This window comes from Prorops nasuta, unplaced genomic scaffold (assembly GCF_024137725.1).
Source record: "Prorops nasuta isolate Cenicafe-Biocafe unplaced genomic scaffold, Cenicafe_Pnas_1.2 PNAS00014, whole genome shotgun sequence".
NCBI classification, from domain to species: domain Eukaryota; kingdom Metazoa; phylum Arthropoda; class Insecta; order Hymenoptera; family Bethylidae; genus Prorops; species Prorops nasuta.
In genome coordinates, this window is record NW_027116811.1 from 4,040,918 (window position 1) to 4,062,018 (window position 21,101).

The 21,101-nt window shown below is 34.3% G+C and overlaps 6 protein-coding genes across 6 annotated transcripts; 2 read left to right on the plus strand and 4 right to left on the minus strand.

Moving 5' to 3' along the window:
- Window positions 1-1,091: 1,091 nt before the first annotated feature.
- On the plus strand, window positions 1,092-4,395 carry LOC136778313 (transmembrane protein 53). Its single transcript, XM_066735050.1, has 5 exons — window positions 1,092-1,698; window positions 2,267-2,474; window positions 2,584-2,736; window positions 2,817-2,942; window positions 3,075-4,395. The coding sequence occupies exons 1-5, from the start codon at window positions 1,457-1,459 to the stop codon at window positions 3,342-3,344; spliced, it is 999 nt and encodes a 332-aa protein (XP_066591147.1). The 5' UTR covers window positions 1,092-1,456; the 3' UTR covers window positions 3,345-4,395.
- A 236-nt stretch (window positions 4,396-4,631) lies between these two features.
- LOC136778697 (uncharacterized) lies at window positions 4,632-7,062 on the plus strand. Its single transcript, XM_066735795.1, has 4 exons — window positions 4,632-5,480; window positions 5,570-5,689; window positions 5,764-5,967; window positions 6,038-7,062. Exons 1-4 carry the CDS (start codon window positions 5,354-5,356, stop codon window positions 7,060-7,062), a joined length of 1,476 nt encoding a protein of 491 aa, XP_066591892.1. The 5' UTR covers window positions 4,632-5,353.
- Window positions 7,063-7,155: 93 nt separating this feature from the next.
- LOC136778377 (sialin-like) lies at window positions 7,156-9,654 on the minus strand. Its single transcript, XM_066735164.1, has 8 exons — window positions 9,188-9,654; window positions 8,968-9,127; window positions 8,790-8,902; window positions 8,582-8,713; window positions 8,295-8,502; window positions 8,072-8,216; window positions 7,887-8,001; window positions 7,156-7,819 (listed from the first exon to the last, which is right to left on the minus strand). The coding sequence occupies exons 1-8, from the start codon at window positions 9,407-9,409 to the stop codon at window positions 7,664-7,666; spliced, it is 1,251 nt and encodes a 416-aa protein (XP_066591261.1). The 5' UTR covers window positions 9,410-9,654; the 3' UTR covers window positions 7,156-7,663.
- A 478-nt stretch (window positions 9,655-10,132) lies between these two features.
- Window positions 10,133-11,125, minus strand: LOC136778345 (flexible cuticle protein 12-like). Its single transcript, XM_066735105.1, has 2 exons — window positions 11,049-11,125; window positions 10,133-10,565 (listed from the first exon to the last, which is right to left on the minus strand). Exons 1-2 carry the CDS (start codon window positions 11,055-11,057, stop codon window positions 10,251-10,253), a joined length of 324 nt encoding a protein of 107 aa, XP_066591202.1. The 5' UTR covers window positions 11,058-11,125; the 3' UTR covers window positions 10,133-10,250.
- Window positions 11,126-13,355: 2,230 nt separating this feature from the next.
- LOC136778419 (flexible cuticle protein 12-like) lies at window positions 13,356-14,537 on the minus strand. The gene is made up of 2 exons (XM_066735236.1): window positions 13,911-14,537; window positions 13,356-13,823 (listed from the first exon to the last, which is right to left on the minus strand). The coding sequence occupies exons 1-2, from the start codon at window positions 13,917-13,919 to the stop codon at window positions 13,506-13,508; spliced, it is 327 nt and encodes a 108-aa protein (XP_066591333.1). The 5' UTR covers window positions 13,920-14,537; the 3' UTR covers window positions 13,356-13,505.
- Window positions 14,538-17,970: 3,433 nt separating this feature from the next.
- On the minus strand, window positions 17,971-18,798 carry LOC136778384 (flexible cuticle protein 12-like). Its single transcript, XM_066735177.1, has 2 exons — window positions 18,668-18,798; window positions 17,971-18,327 (listed from the first exon to the last, which is right to left on the minus strand). The coding sequence occupies exons 1-2, from the start codon at window positions 18,677-18,679 to the stop codon at window positions 17,977-17,979; spliced, it is 363 nt and encodes a 120-aa protein (XP_066591274.1). The 5' UTR covers window positions 18,680-18,798; the 3' UTR covers window positions 17,971-17,976.
- Window positions 18,799-21,101: the final 2,303 nt, after the last annotated feature.

Here is a 21,101-nt window from a genome sequence, read left to right on the forward strand (position 1 = left end):
CGCCGCCGCTCTAGCACCATACTCCCCTCTCCCCCCTCCCTTACTCTTTCTCTCTTTCTCTTTTCGCACCCTCTGGCACCTGCCTACCCATCCACAGAACCGAACAACATTCTTATTTTTATTCATTCTCGTATTATTTTATAACAATAATAATTTGGCTAAATTGGAAAATTCACTGATCACACATTCTCTATTACACCTGGCACATTATCTGTTGCTTCAGAGAAATATTTTGTTTAAAAAATTGTTAAATTCTGAATGAGTTTTGATGTTATAATTGGATTTTGCATAAGAAAAAATATCTTTTACATTTTTCGCGGGTGTAGATCATTTTAGAAATTTCTGAATAGAAAAATGTTAGTTCCGAAAGAAACGCATTTAACGCCTCTCGTGCGAATTCGAACGAACCACGAACACGCTCCCAAGAAAATTGGGTCGATACGCTGTGGTTTGTATTATCCATGACAGTTCTCTACCTTACTCGCGTTCTCCAAAGATGCGCGCGTATGCGTATCCCAGGAGCGATCGAGGGATAAGCTTTATAAAGCAGCGTTTATTCCAGAAAAATAAATGTAACGTAATTTCCACGTTCCATGTCTCCCACCCAATTCATAAATCTACAAAGCTCTGTAGGTATTATTTTGCTGAAGAATAAGCAAAAAATATATGTACAGAACACCTGCAGGTGCTGCACTCTAGCATACTCATGAAATAGCATATATAAAACATTTTTCACTTTGAGCCTGCCCAAGTATTAATTTTTCACAGCAGCGTTTCGCGGAAACCGCATTTTCATTGTTAATATTCGAGAAAAATATTCGTAGCTTCGACGATATCGCCGAAATTTCTCAGCAGAGAAACAAATTAAATTAGCGGGATTTTATTTCAATCGCTGCAGTAGAGGGAGTAGCGGTTCATCGATGTATCACAGGCATCACAGCTGTAACAATCGTGGCGTTGATACGATGGACAAGGGGGAAAAGGTGAGAAGGAGAGCAGAGAAAGCACCAGAACGCTATAGTTCTACAAAGTGGCAAGGAGGCTAAAACTCGCTAAAATTAATTCCTAGTCTGAGATTTAGCATTTCAAGGTTTCAAATGGTATATACAGAGCGAGTCAGCTGTTCTATCGCATGTTGACTTTGGAGGATCGAAGTGACGCATAGAGAAAGGGATTGTGATTGGTGGCTGACGGAAAGAGTGGGGCAGGAGGGGGAGAGGAATTTCCTGGCCCTCGCGTGTTTATCGATCCTTGTATTCGTGCTCGCGTGTTCCACGACGACGCAGGCTCGTGCTGGCTCTTCGGACCCCTTCCCCTCCCCTCCTAACCTAACTTGAAAAGCAGGCATCCCCCTTTCGCGCGTCGAATTTTTTCAAGAACCAGCAATTGCCAGTTTCGTCCAGTTTCGTCCTCGGCGCTCTCGCTGAGGGCACGCGAATCATCTCGACACTCGACCATGAATAACCAGCAGCAGGATGAGCTGGACCACTTGCGCATCGTGTACCCCTCCTCCTCCTCATCCACCACGGACCCCTCGTCGTCCTCGAAGGAGTGCAACGGGGACGATCAGGATCAGCAGAAGGACGAGTTCGTTTTCGTGTACGAGGATGACAAGAAACCCGTGGTTGTGCTCCTCGGATGGGCCGGCTGTCAGGACAAATATCTAGCCAAATACAGCGCTATCTATGAGAAAAAAAGGTAATACTTTCTCTTTACTCTCCTGTCTCTCGAGATCCATTATTTTTTTTCCTTTTTACACAAAATTATTCGGGTCCCAGACGATCAATATTCTCTCAATATTTATTTTTATAATACTTATTTCCTTTGACAATTATTGTGAAAGTTCAAACGATAAATTTGACTAATAATTAAATTTGAAGATACCACTGATGCGTTATCAGTTTTATGCTGCTTATTTCTAACGGTCATAGAGCAAAGTTCGATATTTATTGTTTAACAATGTAAATGAGCGGTAAATATATAAATATTTTGCATTTATAAAGAACTATAAATTATGAATGATGCTTTGGTTGAACGTGAATGCTATCTCTTTGAGACAAGCGATTTCGCGAAACGAGTAGGTAATTCTTAAGACGTTTTACGTATGTGCCGATGAGTTATTTCTTTTTCAATTAGCACTTTCATTGACTATGAAATACTATGTGCCTTGCATACAGTAGCATTCGGTAGTATTTGTTTAATGCATTGATTCGATTGAATGGGGTCGAAGGTTTGTGCATCGAAAGCAACTTTATGTTTTTGCCAGTTGCATCACAGTGCGCTACACGGCACCGGTGGAATGTTTGTTTTGGCGAACGGACAGAATGCCATATATTGGCCAAAAATTACTAGAGGCCCTAATGGATAAGAATTTGGAGGATCATCCAATCTTTTTTCACGTATTCAGCAATGGTGGTGCAGCAACCTACCAACACGTTAGTCTTGCTATGCAGAAAACTGACTCACCGCTCAAGGTACATATATGTATATACATAATAATAATTATAATATATTAAGATAAAGTAGCCATAACTATAAGTATAACTATATATATGATCGTAATAACGTCCGCTTGTCCTTAAGGTAAAGGGAGTAATTTTCGATAGTGCACCAGGCGAGAGAAGATTAATCACATTGTTCAAGGCAATAAGTGCAATTCTTGGTGGACATCCTTTGACAAATTTACCCATGACCTTCTTCATCACGTTATTCTTATCCGTGCTATGGTTTTTCGAGGTAATTAAAAAAATATATATTTTTAACCAAGGAAACTATTATATAGGTTCTCTGGTTTTCTAATGCTTAGAGCTTTGCAGATATTGGGAGATTTACTTGGAAAAGAGCAAACAGTTAAGATGAATCCCATTAATTTAGCTGAAGAAACCTATTCCTGGCCTCAGCTCTTTCTATATTCGAATGTCGATTCTCTAATCCCTGCTGCGGTAAGTTATACTGAACGATTAAATTTGATCTTTTTTTTTGGATAATTAAATTCACACCTTGTATTTAAATAGTTCTATATATATCCTGTAATTTGTTTGCAATTAATTGGAAATTTGTTCCAATTTCAATAGGACGTGGAGAAGTTTGCCAATCGACGAGCCGAGCGAGGTGTACGAGTGCAGATGGTGCTCTTCACAGACTCTCCACACGTGAAACATTACGCGACGTACCAAGACGTGTATGTAAACTCCGTTTGCAATTTTATCCACGAGAGCTTGATGAGTAAGTCGCAAGAAATTCACGTATCTGAAGAAAACTATGACGAACATGTATCTTTCGACTCGGCAACGGGATTAATGAAGCGCGTGGTTTTACCTGCAGAGGTCGTTAGCGAGAACTAAACAATTGGTCATTATATGCGTAATTAACGTTAATGCACTATTATAATAATGAAAACCTCGAATGCTTTCTATGTTAATTCTTCGTAAATATGCAACATATTTTTTTAGTAAGAAAACTAAAGAATTTTAACAAATCCATATGCTAGTCTGATTTTTATTTATTTAACACACGTGATAACATTCCATTTTTGCTTTACTCGTCTTTTACACTTGCCATTATCATTAAAAAGACAATTATTGCTCGAAAAGTGCGAGAATTTTATTTTGGTCGGTCCACTAACTGTTTTTAGGATTACAATCAATAATACAGAATTAATAATAAGAAGAATAATGGCGTTTTCTGTGGATAAATATAGGCAAATATGCGGAATGAAAGAAAATATCCTCCTAATCGTACATAGATGTTAAAGAGAATTGTTTATAGTTTTAATTGCTCTCATCGTCAAGTGAACGCGCCTATTTGAATGTCTGACTTGCGACAAATATTATTATAAGGAAGAAGGGGAAACTTTCTAACTTGGGAGACACTTCAACAACTTAATTTTTCTGCAAAATATACTGTATGGTAAGCGACGAAAGCCTTAGCCAGGCCTAAGTTGCTAAGCTATGTAAATCGTGTGCTCATAGTTAATTTATTAAATTACTTGAACTTCAACTTGCTAGAAAATTACAGTTGTTCGATAGTCTCACATGTTTGAATTCACCCACTTCTCCTCTACTATAATCTCACTGTGGTCAAATGTTGATTACTTATTAGTACATACTATTATAGTTTAAGTATCGTATGGAATATATGAGTTGAGCTCAACAGTTTACAATGCTCTGATTTCGACGACTAAATTTATGCATGCATTTATGCTTCCAGCTTTGAGATTTCAAAGAATTTCCGCACAAAGAGATCAAGCTGGTCTTGATTCAGCTTTACCTACCTAATATATTTGAGCTTGGCGTCGTAATTTATTATTATTCTATAAGAAATAGATGGCTAACGTCATTATTTAAGAAATGCTGTTATAATATTCAATAAACAAGTATATTTTGATCTGTCGATTAGTTATAAATAAAGACTGATAAAGTTATAAATATTTTCGATTTCTGCACTGATTATTTTCTTTTTAATATCGTCTTAATTAAAAGAAATTGATTTTGACTAGAGTAATAATTAAAAAAAAAAAAAAAAAAATTAATATCTGCTTGAAAGAATTCCACGTGTGTGATGTGATATTGTTAATAGTGTAAATATATTAAATCATATCGTATAAACAATAAAAGGTCAAATGACGATCGATTTGTCATCTTAACCGACTTAACCGCAATTTTTTAAATTAATTATAATAGCGTGAAAGCCCGTGCAGATTTTTTCTACGCGATTCAGTTTTCTTGTTTAAAAAAACGGTAAAAATAACCTTGTTGAAAGAGAGTTCATCGATATCATTCACCATTGACAAATCATTTATAAAAATTTCATATCCTTTATTCCCGGAAAGTGAAGAAAATCTTACCAGTTCCACTAATAAAGATTGTATTCCAACATTCTTACCTCTTCGAACGGATTTATTGCCTAGTGTAAAAACACATAATCGCGAAGAAATTAAACGGTTAAATGGTTTAACAGTGTTCGTACAAAGCTCTGAACAAATATTTTCTGATACGATATCGAAAGAATCGGAAAAAATTATAGCCAAATCAGAACAGTCTAAAAGGTAATAAAATGGTAATAATGCATATTTACGCAAAGATGTGATTTTTAAAGTATAATTTTATCAGGAAACCTAGAAAATTTGTAATGACTTTAAGTGATAAATCCTCCATACTTGGCAAAAGAATTTATGGAAAGAAAGGTGGAAAATTTAATACACGCTCCCGAAATTCTGAAACAGGGCCAGATATGAAAACCTCTGAACCGTAATATACATATTTAATTCTTTTTATTATTCAACTATATATATATATATATTTTTTCAATTTATCACTATTTTTAAATTAGGAGCAAAATCTCCAACCACTCGATGAGCATAAAAAACGGTGAACAACCTGCGAATAATAATTTGCAAAGAAAATTAAAACAGATTGAAAAATTTAAGAAGAGAAACACTGAATTCAAAGGCCCTATTTATCGTCCCAAATATCGACCAAGTAGCACAATTTTTTATATTGAAAATTAATGCCACTTGAATATTTCGTTCAAAACAATTAATATTATTATTTTTCTTCATAATTCGCAGAGAGAATCTGTGCGACTCAAGATTTTGTATACGAAATAAAATTACCAGGAGATGATTTATTGCAAAATGAAATAATTGACTTGTGTTGTAATCAAACAAAAACATCTAAAATCTTGGAAGGTAGAAGCATACAATTAATGCTTACAGCAATATTAAATGTTAGTGTTTTCTTTTAACTGGTTTAATTTGTCCAGGAACAGTCTCGGATTACGAAGAACATGATTTTATAAACAAAAATATCGTAACACTTGTAACACCAAAAATAAAACAGAGTAATGATGCTTTTCTAAATGCTTTTAATAAGAGACATAAGAATTTGACCCTCTATGAGCAAAAATCACTGCCAGCCATGAACAAGAAAAAGTGGGATATTTTTACTTTACATACAGAGAAGGAAGGTAATGATTCACGCAATTTTCGTATTGTTTATTATTTTAATTCTGTACTATAGGAAATGTATCTTTACAGCAGAAAATAAAATGCAACGAAAAATTGAAAAGGACACAGCTGATACAAAGACCTATATGGAAAAAAACAAAGTAAACTTTGATTGTCAAAGTGAAAACTCGAATATCAAGGACCCTGAAGCTGAGAAGATGTACGATATCTTGAATAAATTAAACAAAGAAATCGAAAAGATTCGAAAATCCCATACAGATCTAAAAAAAAAAGATTACTTGCATAAAACCGCCATTAAATCTTTCAAGGATGTGCCTGGAATCGGCTTTAAAGAATCTGAAGAATTAAAAAAAATGTCATATGAATTTGAAGCAAGCAATTACTCTAAGGATTTGGAAAAAACGAAAAATACCGATGAATATTTACCCAGATCATTATTGGCAAGCTCGGCCTCTAGCGACTTCCCTTCTTACAATTTAGTCAAGTCCAACAGTCGATCTACAGTTTTTAATGATGACATAAGTTGCAATAACGCAATTAAATCTGATACTGACCTAGCGAATAAGTTGAATACATTTAACAAGTTTCCAAAAGCTATGAAATCAAAACCTAAAATTTCTAGTGAAATCGATAAAGGATTAGAGAATTTAGGTAAATATACCTATTCTTCTGACACAGAGGATACCTGGAATACTGAAATTAATTATGATTTCATTGAATGCTTCCCTACACCTGAAGACGTAGCTGCTTCCTTAAAAAAGTTTAATATTTCTGATTGCTGGGACTATAAGGAGCAAAATAAGGACAGTATTTTGAAGCGTGAAAATAATGACAGTATTGAAAACGACAAATCTTTCGTCAATGATAAAATTGACCAAGATGAATGTCAAGAAAAGGAATCAACAATTAAAGAAAACACCCAGATAGATTTCGCATTCAACACTACAGATATTGAATCCCAAGATGCTAAAGCTAAAGATGTAATTATACATATGTGTGTAAATGGTGTTAAAAAGAAACAAACAAATAGTTCTATGGGACGATTATTGAAATCAGAATATCTACTTAAAGATAGATCACTTCATCCCATGTAGGATGGAAAAATTGTTTAATTATAAATTATATTATATCAGCAATAAATGATTATTTGGATTTTATTTTATCGGGATATTATAAGAACTCATAAATATTATATCAAAGTTAGAACTTCATTTATATACAATCTCTTTTACAGAATATACATTTCTTTTTAGTGCAAAATTGAACATTTATACATCAGAATATATCATAAATAGAAAACCCGTCATTGTGACATTAACCTATGATATACAAAATACAAATTATGATAAGTTCTGATGTACTTTAGTTTTGTTTAATATTCACATATAAGCCAATTCCATATTGTGCATGATTTTATGGCACCATTTATAGGATTCACGTATTGAAAACGCGAAAGTAGGATGAAATTAATATCAGCTTTTATGCTTTACAATAAATCATTCAATTCATGTACTTACACAAGTTGATATGTCAGAACTAACATCAGTTCTCTTTCTTTTTCTCTTTCCCTCTCTCTGCAATGAGCTAAAAACACTGAAAAGCTGTTGAAGTGCTTTCCAAAGTAATAATAAAAATAATTTATCACATTCTCGGGTTAACTTTATATTCATTGATTGAATTTTCCAGTAAATCTTATCACAATACTGGAAGGGCTGAGCTGTGACTTTGGTATATTATAGCGCCTGTGAAATTAATGGCTGCAGCTAACACGAAAACAGGCATCCAGCGTCCATGCGATGCAGTGACTAGTTCTGCTGTTAACGGACCACATAATATACCTGGTATGGTGGCCTAAAATGAGAGAGATATGAGCAAACCCGTGCACTCAATTTTGAACAAGCAGTAAACTAATACGTACAATTGTATTTGACACTGCGAATGTGATACCGGCGTGATTAGGCGCAACATCAGCGTGATTGCTGAGATGGCCAGCAGAATTGCAGGCACAAAGTCCCATAGATATAGAAATAAATCTAGAATTTTTAATGAATAATTTAAATATTATAATAAATATCTGTTTAAAATATAAAATACAATGCATACATGACTGCTGCAAGTAAATTATCCACTGCACAAAATGCTAATAAAAATGCACCAGGACCTATCAGGCCTATATTTGTCATTAATCGTCTGACAGATAAAACAGACCATCGCTTTCTTATCAAATTATCGGCACTATGACCCGCAACTAAGTTATCGAAAAATAAAAATCATATTAGAAAGCATTTGGCATTGCTTAACATTACCTTTATGTAGAGATACTCACCTACTCCGACAAGAGAATTGACAATATACGGAAGGGCTGTTAAACTTATACTCTTCTTGTCCGCCGACAAATTTGTTGCTAAGTATGTTGGTAACCATTGCATAATTATGTAGTTGCTCCAATTCATAGCAAAGTGTGCTATGTATAATGACCACAATGGCCAATGTGCAATAAATTCTGTCCAGCGCAATGACCTATTTTGTGTAGACTATGAAAAATGTAACATCAATTATTAACAGATTATTAATAAAAAGGAATTATTTATGGAAAATAAATATTTTATATACTTTTGGTACAAACAAAGGAATTTCATCTTGGGAATTTGTCTCGTGGTACAGTAACAACCATAGTAGAGTCCATACAATACCAATTGTACCGAATAAATAAAACCCAGTTTGCCAAGATAAATGAGAACACAGCTACAAATAATTAAATAAATTTTAACATTAGTGTTTTGGATGTATGGGTATGTGTTTAATAAGAAATAATGCCTACAATAGATGCCACCACTTGGCCAACAGAACCAGCTGCTACGAGATAACCAAATGCTCTTGATCTCTCTTCGACAGGTACACTATGAGCAAATAAATGAAATATTACTGGAAGACCTGTAAGAAAAATTTATTGGTTATAAAAATCTTGACTAAGAGTTTCGATTAAATTTATAGCATACCTAAGCCTTCTCCAAGACCTAATATTACTCTGCATATTATAAGAAGTAAAACTGATTTTGCCAATAAGGGAGTAACGACTGTGCTAATTGACCACAGAAGAACAGCTGACATTAAGACTGTTTTGCAACCAAAACGATTAGCTGTACTGGCACCTATAATCTGATATAAAAAAATTAAAAAAGAGATTTACATTATTAATAAATAATACCAGAAAGATACCTGGCTAGTAAAATAGCCAAATGCGAATGCAGAAAGAATCCAGCCTTGCCAGTAAAGGTTCCACTGGTATTCTTTAGTCATTGGAACAATAGCTATTGGCATAATAACTCTATCTGCAGCATTTATGAAATTTGCTGCGGAACAAAGTGCCACGATTCTCGAGGTACGCGGTAAAAGCGTAATCCTCGGCATTTTTGAAAAACTAACTTTAAATCGTCTCATACAATAGTCACATCGTTTAATCTTTATTGTGAAACATAACCTATTCACAAAAAATATCGGAGATTACTAAAAAAAATCGTTGCTTAGCTCTGATTTCGAGTTAATATACAACAATCTCTCATCACGTCTATTTTAAAATAATTTTGTAAGGTACGTAAAGTTACAAAACGAGCGAACATTCCATTTCAACTTTAGCAGGCATCAGAATTTTTTTAAAGTTTGACGTGTCAAATTTTGCCACCTAAGAATTGAAATTGCAGTCTGGTAGGTTAAGACATACACGTCGCGCCATCTGACGGAGCCAGATGTTGAAATCAAATATAGTAGCAAATAAATAACACAGATGGCACCGAAGACCGGTAATTTAATAATTTTTAATGTCCTCGCGTGTTTTATATACACAGTATATTAAATTAAAATAAAATTGAATTATAATCAATAGAAAAGTATACCCGTAAGATCAACTCTAAGATTAATATCTTGTATATTAATATAACATACTACTATTTATATCAATAATATTTACGGAGTATTAGCGAATTATATTGTTAAATATATAGGAAAATTTTTAAAAAGAATTTCGCATAAAATTGTAATGTTGTTTATAAACAGTTTTTATTGAGAAATAGACTATTGCATAGTATACGGTAAAATGGTATTGTGCAAGGAATAACAATGAATTTTTGGTATACAGTCAGTAAGAAGACTACCAAGACACGCTCATGGATATTCGAGGAAGAAAATGATCCATGGATCCTGGATATACTGACTATAGTCACTTATAATTATATAGTTATAACTATCATATTTATGGCCTAGTTGAGCTGGAAGCGTTTTTCATTTAAGCTGGGATGTGGTCTCCTTGTGGGTGGAACCCATTTTCATCAGCGGTGTAGTGGACGGTGTACCTGACGTTGGTGGCTGGGTCAACGAAGCTGTAACTTCCGGTAACAACGAGGGCTTCGTTTTCAGATCCAGCGTTCTTCAATTGAGCGGATTCCTGTCTGCTCTCGCCATTGGAGAGTTCGTAGCCAAAATTGTATCCATCAACACCGATGTTGTCAGAGGGAGTTTCCTTAACAAGAACAACAGGTTGCTCCTCATGCGCAGCAGGAGCAGCTACGGCTGCAGCCACAAGGGCAAACAGGACAATCATCTAGAAAAGAATAAGAAACTCGATATATTATGACCTTCTTAACAAAAACTGAATTATAATTTATTTGTCAGTCGGATCATGCTAGAATTGACGTTCAAGAAACTCAAAATCGTTTAAAACACTTTTATAATGAGAAAAATCGATCGATTCGAGTAAATATTTATTTCAATAGTTACCAGTTACAAGAGTACTTGGTTTAAACAAATTGAATCTATTTTTGATTAAATTTCATTAATATCAAGTAAATATTTTCTTGGCACTACTTCTCAAACAAAAATTTACATGAACCAAATGATTTATTATCAGTGTAATATTAGGCAATAATTAGCTGGAAACACTTATTGGACAAATTCACTATAATAATATACAAATATACGTATATTCAATATAGTATATCGCACTTTCTTCCCTTCATCTCTCACTGAAGTCACGGACACTGTTTAATTATAAATGAATAGTTCCAAACTGCAAGACGATACCTACCATTTTCATTTTTGAAGGTAAGATGAGTAGCTGCTCTTGTGTCGAAGAGAAGACTGATGTGATCTAGACGATCGATCCTCTATTTTATAGTGGTCCTCCTCCTGCCAAAATTTACCTGCTGGCCTCTACTACTTCTTGGCCCCGGGCTCCCCGAATAATTCACCTCTCACCTTTCCTTTGGCTATTAGTACCTTAAATAGAGGGACATATGGGTTTTTAGTGATGGCCAAACTATTTTCAAAACTTGTTATTATACATACGATTAGTATAGATTAGTAGTGTGGTCTGCTGATTCCTCTTATGAATTTAGCTAATTAGGCGGTAATTCTAACGATCCTCTTTCAAAGTACATCTCTTATTTGTGATAAATCATAAAACTTTCACGTAACAATTACGTACGAAGCATATACATTTCCAACTTCATTTTGCTTTCTTAGAAGTACGGTACACGTCTTGACTGACGAGTACTTACATAATTCTCGATTTTTTCATTGGCTAGACTACGTTTGTTTCTCGCTGCCTGACTTATTATATTCTCCAAATAATGACCGATTTTGCAACACCAGGATCATCAATTGACGATATTCATTAAATTCTTTTTTTTTTCAGATTATATGAAGTCAGTCAATCCTATAGTAGACGCGATTAACACGGATTGATTTATCATAAATATTCGCTGTTAGGTACACAATCATTCCTATTTACGTGGATATTAGAAATCTTGCGCAAACAAAAAAATGCTTCGAAAAAACAAATGTATAAATATATAAACAGGTACTAATCGATACGACTAAGGGAAGTGTGAGAATTTACTCAATAATATTATAATATTAATCAAGGAGTCATTGCTAATGCCATGCTGGATTTTACGTATAGATTGAGCAATAAGTGATATTCCTAATCAAATATAACTTAAAATGCTCGAGAACCTAACCATTTTAAAATTCAACATTAAAGAATTTGTAAGAAGTTTATCCCTGATAAGTTGGAATTTGAAGGACTTCATGCTCCACCTAAAACGAACGATTCAAGAACCTCAAAATTGTCAACAAGCTCCATGCACACTAAAAAATTCTCTAAGATTCCAAAGACAATCGTAACTCTCGATTCTCGTTACAAATTTGTATTGAAAGTTTTTGCAAAAATTTCGTACTCTTATAACTATCAAATTATTCCTGTGCAGTCTAATCTAAAATTACAAAGTTTGTCAGATTGCACGGAGCTTTTACGCTTTCTACGAAATCTCCGTACACTCTTACGCGTGATTATCCTGATCGTGCGATAACGCTGCGTCATTTTGTCGCCATTTCGCTGAAGTAATCGGTGAAATGTATAATCGATGACCCCATGCTATATACGCCCCACTCACACTCTCTTTCCTGCACGTATCTCCACTTTCATCTCGACACCCGCTAAACGATCGATCTAGTATATAATATATTATACATTGGTATAATCTGTACAAAGATTTATTCAAAGGGAAGTGACGTCACAGCTGAATAACAGCACGAATGGCAAACTCGACACTTCACCACGTGCACCTTTTACAGACAGATTTCAATATAATTCTATCGTCGCGATCATCAGGATCATCGGCAGAAGCGGACTTTGAGGCTTCCATGCTGGATATTATCATTCGATTTCGAATTCCATTATCACGCGTATCATCGCTTTCATCTTGCTAATCGCGATGAATAGATGTCGAAGAAAATTCTATGCCGCAGTTAAGTTGATCTTTGTACGTATACTGTTGAGGATAAAATTATGTCAGAATCTGAGAAAGTCTCGTCTATTTATCAATGCATGTTTTTTGGGTGTTAATTGAATTATCTACATCAGTGAATTTCGCTAGGAAATAATGCAACTTATTATAACCTATGTCACATAAAACGTTCTGGAATAAAGATGCAAGATGTGTATATCTCAGGAACTTTAAGAGATATTCAACTTTATCAGGACACCTTGTATACACCTATTGTAATTTTTATTCCTAGCACGGTATTCGGTTCAATTAAAAATATAACAATGTCTTTTTTATTTATATAAATATTTCATCAGTTTTTAAGTAAAAAAATATTTTTAAATACAACTATAAATATTTATATTTGATTCTGATGTGACAAATTTTAAGAATAAGTTGCGCATCCAGAATAATTAAATTCTTTTCATGTCATATTCAATTTTAACAGTGGTAAATTCGATTTTGTACTTGACTCTGGTTACAAGGTCATTGACCCTGTATAGTTTCTAGAAACAATAATTAACTTATACCACCATTTAAGTGCAGCATAAGTATATTACTTGGGAGATTTGAAGTATTCTATCGCTATGTCTAAAATGTCAAGATTAATATTTTTTATAGAAACACATCCTTGGGTTTGGGTTAATAAAAAATACTCGAAATATAACTATAAATTAGTTTATTGGATTTGGGTGCAGGCTGGTCTGAATAATAATTTAGGCAACGGGTAAGTGAGCTCCTTTCGGGTGGAATCCAGTTTCATCAGCGGTGTATTCGACGGTGTATTTGACATTGGTTGCTGGGTCAACGAAACTGTAGCTTCCAGAAACAACAATGGCCTGTTCTTTTCCAACAGTCTTCAATTGCGCAGTTTCCTGTTTGCTCTCGCCGTTGGATAGCTCATAACCGTAGTGGTATCCATCGAGACCGATGTTGTCCGAAGGAGCTTCCTTCAGAAGGACCACATGTTCCTTTTCAACTGTTGCAGGGACTGCTGCAGCAACGGCCACGAGGGCTGCAAGAACTAAGCAGATCTGAAAAAAAATACCATGTATAAATTTAGTATTAAAGGGATTTTTAGATTTTTTCTACGTAGCAAACACGATAAGATAGATCAGTACCATCTTCATTTTTAGGATTTGAGAGTAATCACTGGTTCGCTCTTGTTCGAGAGAAGAACTGATATGTCGACAAAGATTCCTCGTGGGTTATTTTATACCAATCCTCCTACTGCCAAATTTGCAGCCTACTGCCAACTGATATGCCGAAACTCCGCCCCACCCCAATTTTAATTATGCTAATTTTTGCAGCATTCAAGAAATTATCCTATTTTTAAACCGCGACTATATACATATAAATTACAGAGCGTACGTGTAAAATTCGAAATGATTTATTAAGAAGGATTATAAAAAAAGGTAGTAATTTTGGCTCAATTACAGTATACGAACTATTATTATACTATGTGAAAAAAGAACATGATAACGCTCTGAATTTAAATTTTATATTTATTAGGAAATTTTTACACCAGGTTTCCGAGAAGTTCGCCTTGATAATTAACTTAATTAAATTCATTTATTCATTTCTATAAAAGATCAATGCCCATATAGGTTTTACTAACTTGAATTCCATTAAGCTCTTTCCGGTAATATTTATAAGATTAGCGAGCTATTACCTGTACGCTTTGATATAATTATTGAGGCAAATAGAAAATTTAAATTAATTACGAGATGCCCGATTCTGAATTTGATTTTTCCAATAGAGGAGGAGACACTTGTACCTCTGCCAGTCTCTTTTTTTACTGATTTAAGTATTTATTTATATGCATTGCAACCTCTTTGTTGAAACTATATAGTAGAAAACTTAAAATTTGTTATGTTAATTAAAAGATTTATTCCAATGAAGACAAATTAACAAGTATGCAAAGGTGCGTATATAAGCCTGATGTGTAATGGACAGCAAGTGGAAATCAGCCACAAATATATTTACCATAATAAAAATTTACATTTCATGTGCTAACATTGTTATAAAAAAAAGACACTTAAAAGTAAAATAGCCAACAACCAATAATGAGAAATAAATGTTTATGCTCTTTTGATGATGAGTTGTGTTCGATTGATATTTGATGGTATTGTTAAATAACATTAGCTCGTCCGGAGATACAAGGATCTCCTATATATATAGTAAAACGCGTGAGGATGTAGTAATATAATTTACGATGCTGTGCTATTGCGCTTAACACGTCGAAGTTTACAAGAAAATCATGAAAAGCAAATAAGATATACTCAAAGAGTGGTTTGTTGTTACTCTCGGCTGTTTCTCTTTGTTTTTTTGCCATAGAATTAAATCAATAACATTAACGATATAATGTGGTTAAGATGAGACTCATTTGCATTTTAATTCATTTCTGTGAAAGACGCTTAAAATGTTTACTACATACTGCTAATAATCTTATCCATTGTCTCTATTTTCAAAATGGAAGTACAGACAGCGATCAACTAAATAAAGACGGAACAATAATTAATAATTGCAACGTAATCGATCCCTCATCCTGTCTTTCTATTTGTAGTTATTTAATCTAAGTGTTTTTATTGATGTCTCATCTATATTTTCAGATGATAATACAATACTCTCCGATCAAGTGTTATTCTTTTTTCGGAATGTTTACAAACAGTTAACTAGGAAGCAAACAGTTTTTTTTGCCACGTGATTTTAAATTTCGAGAGCTATTTTAATTTAAATAACTTTAATATCAGTATTAATAAATTTTTGCGTTTTTACTTTTTAAATCAATTTAGTGCCATAACAATTGGATAAGTTTGAATTATTTTGTAGATAAGTGTGTCCAAATTTTGTACTAAACCTACCTTTATTAAATATTATATAAATTTATTAAATTTAACTGTTATTAAAAGTATGATCGTTAAAAAGTTTTATTAAAATTATCTCAAATAGTATGGGAATCTTTGAGATGTTTGCCCTTCACTGTTGCAAGCACAAGAACACAACACGAAGAAAACACACGGACTTGTCACTGACCACATTCATTAGGATATTAATTATTAGATGAATTCTCTCTCACGAACAGACGAACATCAAAACTTTTATTTTAGCCATAAACTGAACACGACTTTTATATAGAAATTTTACAAATACAGAGAGAGAGAGAGAGAGAGAAATTAGGTATTAATTTTACTACACACACTGCATGCACTCTAATATTACACCGAGTTTTTACGAAAAAACGTTTTTAAATTTCACTAAACACCACACTCCACTATTCAATCGAGTTTTTACAAATAAAAAAGCTTTTAAAATTCACTGAACACTACGCTTCACGATATTATAGCGCTTTTCGAAGGATTATCGAATTATTATTGAGGAAAAAGTCGAATTTTGGTGAGATTATGGAGGAAGAGCGGGGAAAATACCAGTTTTCGGATTTGTGCGAGCAGGCTCTACCCTCTCCCCACTCCGACGCCATCTTTTTCCTCCAACATGGCGGCCGCGACGTTTCCTTTTTTGAAATTCTCAACCGTCGGCGACCGGAATTTTTGGTTTTTCTCGCTTTCATCGCGCGCCAGTGCAATTGCCCCGCTCTTCCTCCATTATCTCGTCGGAATTCGCATTTTTCTTCAGGTTTAATTAAGAAAATCGCTCAAAACACGATAAAATGTCCAAGTGAAGCGTCTAGCGGTACCGGAAGCGTACCATTCTCCAAGATTTTTACATCATACTGCAGTGCCATGTGTACAGTGTAGTTAAAAGCTCTTGCATGATCTGTAAAAATTCGATAAAATATCAACGTGAAGTGTGCAGCAGTGGAGTCAAGAAGTTCCGTTTTCGCATTTGACCGAGCGCGTTCTCTCCCCCGCTCCGGATGTCCCTCCGCCATGTTTATTTTTATTTTCGAATCGGACGTTGCGACAGTTCTTCAATAATCTCACCAAAATTCGACTTTTTCCTCAATAATAATTCGATAATCCTTCGAAAAGCGCTATAATATCGTGAAGCGCAGTGTTCAGTGAATTTTAAAAGCTTTTTTATTTGTAAAAACTCGATTGAATAGTGGAGTGTAGTGTTTAGTGAAATTTAAAAACGTTTTTTCGTAAAAATTCAGTGTAATATTAGAGTGCATGCAGTGTGTGTAGTAAAATTAATACCTAATTTCTCTCTCTCTCTCTCTCTCTATATATTTGTGAAATTTCTATATAAAATTCGTGTGCAGTGTATGGCTAAAATAAAAGTTTTGATGTTCGTCTGTTCGTGAGAGAGAATTCATCTAATAATTAAAATCCTAATGAATGTGGTCAGTGACAAGTGCGTGTGTTTTTTTCGTGTTGTGTTCCTATGCTTGCAGCAACCAAGGACAATTTTACCATTTTCAGTTCAGATTAGTAATTAGCGTATCCAAAAATATGTAAAATTTAAACTAGTGAAAATCATTTTCTTTGATAAAATATACAATAACTGCCAAAGTCAGTTAAAATTTAAAAATAATAATAAATTTGACTTAGCTCAAGGCCTTTTAATTAAAAGTAACACTTTAATATAACAGGAATACCGATTTTCCAACAATATTTATAAGTATCTACCTTGAAATAATTGAAATAAATATTAGAGAAAAGTGAAAAATTACTATTTTCTTACAAAACCGTCGCCATATTGGGTACGCCATATTGAATATTTTATTAAGCCTTGTAGACTTTAAAGTAAATATTTATATGCCGCCTGCGCGCGTTTTTCTAAATTTTGGTGTATACAAAACAAACCGCGTTTTTCAAACTAAAATTACATTTGATTAAAATATAATATGGAAATTTTTACGTTTTTCAAATTTAACCGGTCATATTAATAAAATATGTTAAGATAGATAAAAAATAGCGACAGATTCTGAGAGAGTACACTTCGTATCCGTCTATGTTTTCCATCATTTTCATTAATACAAAACAGAAGATGATAAAATTTCTGCCGTTTTGAGTCGAAAATGGGTAAAGCTTTATTATGGCATTAGCGCCCGGATAAGACTGACAGAAGAGGAGATGTGGGTTCTGAACTACTCACAGTAGATCTAAAGGATATAGGTTTTATAGACATTAAGAGGAATAGAATGAAGGAGACATATAAACAAATAATTTGCACTATATATACTATACTAATTATATATATTTGCACTAAGTCATGAAACATTTAAGCGGGTATGTGGTCTCCTTCTGGATGGAATCCGTTCTCATCAGCGGTATAGCGTACGCTGTACCTAACGCCAGTGTTTTGATCAACAAAGCTGAAGCTTCCGGTGACGACGAGGGCTTCCTGTTCAGTTCCAGCATTTTTCAATTGGGCTGATTCCTGTCTGGTCTCACCGTTGGAAAGTTCATAGCCAAAGTTGTATCCATCAACACCGATGTTGTCAGAGGGGGTCTCCTTAACAAGAACGACAGGTTGTTCCTGCACTCGGATCGGTGAGGTGTGGGCCAGTGGTACCTGCAGCACTTGTGGGGCGGCACAAGCCACGGCCAAAACAGCTGCCAAAGCTACGATCTATATATGCATGCAATAAATAATAAAATTAAAGAAAATATACATATATTTATATTTTTGTAAGAAAATTTCAAATTAAGAGATCAACGTCGCAATTATCATGGGAGTGCTCGAAGTCTCCAAGTATACAATAAATAACGATTCGATTAATAGATTCCAGCTTACAGATATATTAACATATTACGATACGTGCAAATTTTTCCACGATTTGCACATAATTTATCCATGTAAATTAAATTTTATAATCCTGCAGTATGGCACCGTTCCTCGATAAGGAGAATAAAATTTCGCGGCTGCACCGAGGCACAAAGTGACAAAATTATTTTACCAAACCACGCACCAGTTTCATCATTTCAGATTTTTAGAGTTTCCTTTCGTTTTGAAATGCAAGACAAGCTGATCCGCTGCTTCTGCGCTCAGGATAGAATACACTGTTTTCGAAGAATATCCGCACGCAGTTTTTATAGTCCGTTACGAGATTTCGATATCGATCCCACCACGAGTATCCTGGCCGAAACGAAATTCTTGGACCGCGCGTGTCGAAACGAAATGACATTGGTCAGGTGTCTGCTCCACGGGATTCTACGGTACAAAGGAAAAAACAACTGAATCCTCATATTTTTGCATTGACCATATGCGATCGGTATCGCGGGGTTGTCGGGTAACTCATTGAAGCTTCGTGTCTATGTAGTAGTAAAATTAAGCTATAAGCAAAGGTGAATTGCCAGTAAAAATTATAATTACAATATATAATTGGACTAGCCGATGTGTCGACCAATAGTAAATTTAGCAGCTCCACTAATGACGTTTAGTATTTTTTTTTTTATAAAATTTCGAAGAAAAGAGATCGATCTCAATAAAAAAGTTTCCTTTCTCAATGACTTATTTAATGCGGTAAGAAGGAATTAAAGTTTTAATGGTTTTGAAAATTTTATATACATTCTCTTTCTCTCGCAACATGCACATGCTATAATATTACATTTCCACGGAACATCTCGGTGAAGAATTTTTGCGTAGAACCCGTTGTTGGATTATGATAAATGTCAAATCGGCGGCGAGAAGATTCTCTCTTCCCGCGCGCAATAAAAAATAGGGGAGAGGTGATTAATGTTTTATAACGTTCCGTAGTGTTATTATTGGCGCGAATTAGCAAATGGCTGATTTTTATTTAATTAGACAGCGTTATAAGTTTTGCATAAAATTGATGTATTGGAAAATAATTGTTGTATTTATTATTAACTTTAATGGGTTGCTTCGTCGAATTAGGGTCAAACATGCGAAAACTGCAATCATGAAACTTGATGCGTGGCTTCTTCGCTGTGGTTAGACAACTTTAGAAACGCATTTGGACTTTTTACCATTTGCACAGCTTCTTTTATGAAAGTGTGAAAATACGCAATAGCGACCTCTTACAGCGAACATCAAATGTTTTATTACATGCAAGAGACAAATTAACTCTCTCAACCATATAATCTCAAATCTCATAACCATTTTAAATCGGCTTTTTATACTAAGTTTAACAATTTTTCAGCATCAAAATTCTGTTGTAACAATAAAATTAAAAATTCCATGCGCAACTGTATATATCTTTTGTATATGTATGCATTCTTTTAACGTTCCAAAGAACCATAAGTAATTTTATTAAGCTTCGATATTCAGATCGAGGGTGCTTTCGTGTTGAGTAATTCGACCGTAAAATATGAATTATTTAAAAATACGATAAACTGACAATGATATGCGAATCGTTAGTAATTCACACATTGCAAAACTTGCATGTTCCCCCTTCCAACAGAGAAATGCAAACATTCGCCATAAAAGAATGGCTGATTGATAACTGTCATCAAAACGTTTGTACGTGCTTTCCTCGAAGAGAATATATTTCTTTACATCTTTTATTTTTACAGAATTCTTGGACAAAATATATTGGTAAAAAAAGAACATTGATGGGCCATAAGTATCTATCAATGCTACAAGAATTTTTATGTTTTTATTAATTACTTAAAAACGTTTATCTTGAAGATATAAACTGACTAGTGTGCTAAAAAAATAAAACATTTTGAATTTGACAAGAGCCCGTGGCGGTATCAACGATTTGCTTGGAGCGGCGAAAGTATTGACGCTGAAATACACAAAACACAATCTGTGTGTGCATCAGAACATTTTCCAGGCCATTGCAGCAGCGGATCATTCATTAACCTTTTACTCAGTGAGAATTATTGCAGCAACGCCAAATCCATCCGCTTCGTTTACCTATACTATATATATTTATATACCGGTTTGTGTCTGGGATTCCCTACAAAAGTCCCAGTAAAAAATGTGATGCCCGCTATTCTTTGCTCCCCATCTCATTATTCAATCAGCATAATTTTTATTTATGAAACACAGTGAGATGTACATGCATTGCTCGACGAATTAAAATTTTCACGTTACCTTTTTTTATCTTGACTAACGCATGTGTAGGAATCATTACATGCGTTATATTAATTATATGCCTCATCCTACAATTAAATCTAGTGCCAAATTTTTTTGAGTAGTCGTCGGGCTTGTCACTTTGCATTACAATTTTTGAATAAGATTAAAGTGGATAAATAGGTGGGTGAGACAGACACGCGTCACGCTTTGAAGAAAGTGCACGATAGTTATGCAAGCCTATAGCTATATAATGCTAATGATCGAGGTGCTCTCGCGCGAGGACGAAGACTCATGAGGATCGATGACATCGGGCCAAACGCAGATTCGCAGGCTCTCCGTTAGGGGTTGTCCCCTCTAATTAC

What these genes read in the sequence shown, in the direction of transcription:
- LOC136778313 (XM_066735050.1), top strand. Translation starts at nt 1,457, where the DNA reads ATGAATAACCAGCAGCAGGATGAGCTGGACCACTTGCGCATCGTGTAC. An exon ending in GCTATCTATGAGAAAAAAAG is followed by an intron (nt 1,699 to 2,266) that starts GTAATACTTTCT and finishes TGTTTTTGCCAG; the next exon opens with TTGCATCACAGTGCGCTACA. An exon ending in CCGTGCTATGGTTTTTCGAG is followed by an intron (nt 2,737 to 2,816) that starts GTAATTAAAAAA and finishes AGAGCTTTGCAG; the next exon opens with ATATTGGGAGATTTACTTGG.
- LOC136778697 (XM_066735795.1), top strand. Translation starts at nt 5,354, where the DNA reads ATGAGCATAAAAAACGGTGAACAACCTGCGAATAATAATTTGCAAAGA. An exon ending in AACATCTAAAATCTTGGAAG is followed by an intron (nt 5,690 to 5,763) that starts GTAGAAGCATAC and finishes TAATTTGTCCAG; the next exon opens with GAACAGTCTCGGATTACGAA. An exon ending in TTTACATACAGAGAAGGAAG is followed by an intron (nt 5,968 to 6,037) that starts GTAATGATTCAC and finishes GTATCTTTACAG; the next exon opens with CAGAAAATAAAATGCAACGA.
- LOC136778377 (XM_066735164.1), bottom strand. Translation starts at nt 9,409, where the DNA reads ATGAGACGATTTAAAGTTAGTTTTTCAAAAATGCCGAGGATTACGCTT. An exon ending in CAATTCTCTTGTCGGAGTAG is followed by an intron (nt 8,217 to 8,294) that starts GTGAGTATCTCT and finishes TCGATAACTTAG; the next exon opens with TTGCGGGTCATAGTGCCGAT. An exon ending in AATTTACTTGCAGCAGTCAT is followed by an intron (nt 8,002 to 8,071) that starts GTATGCATTGTA and finishes TAAAAATTCTAG; the next exon opens with ATTTATTTCTATATCTATGG.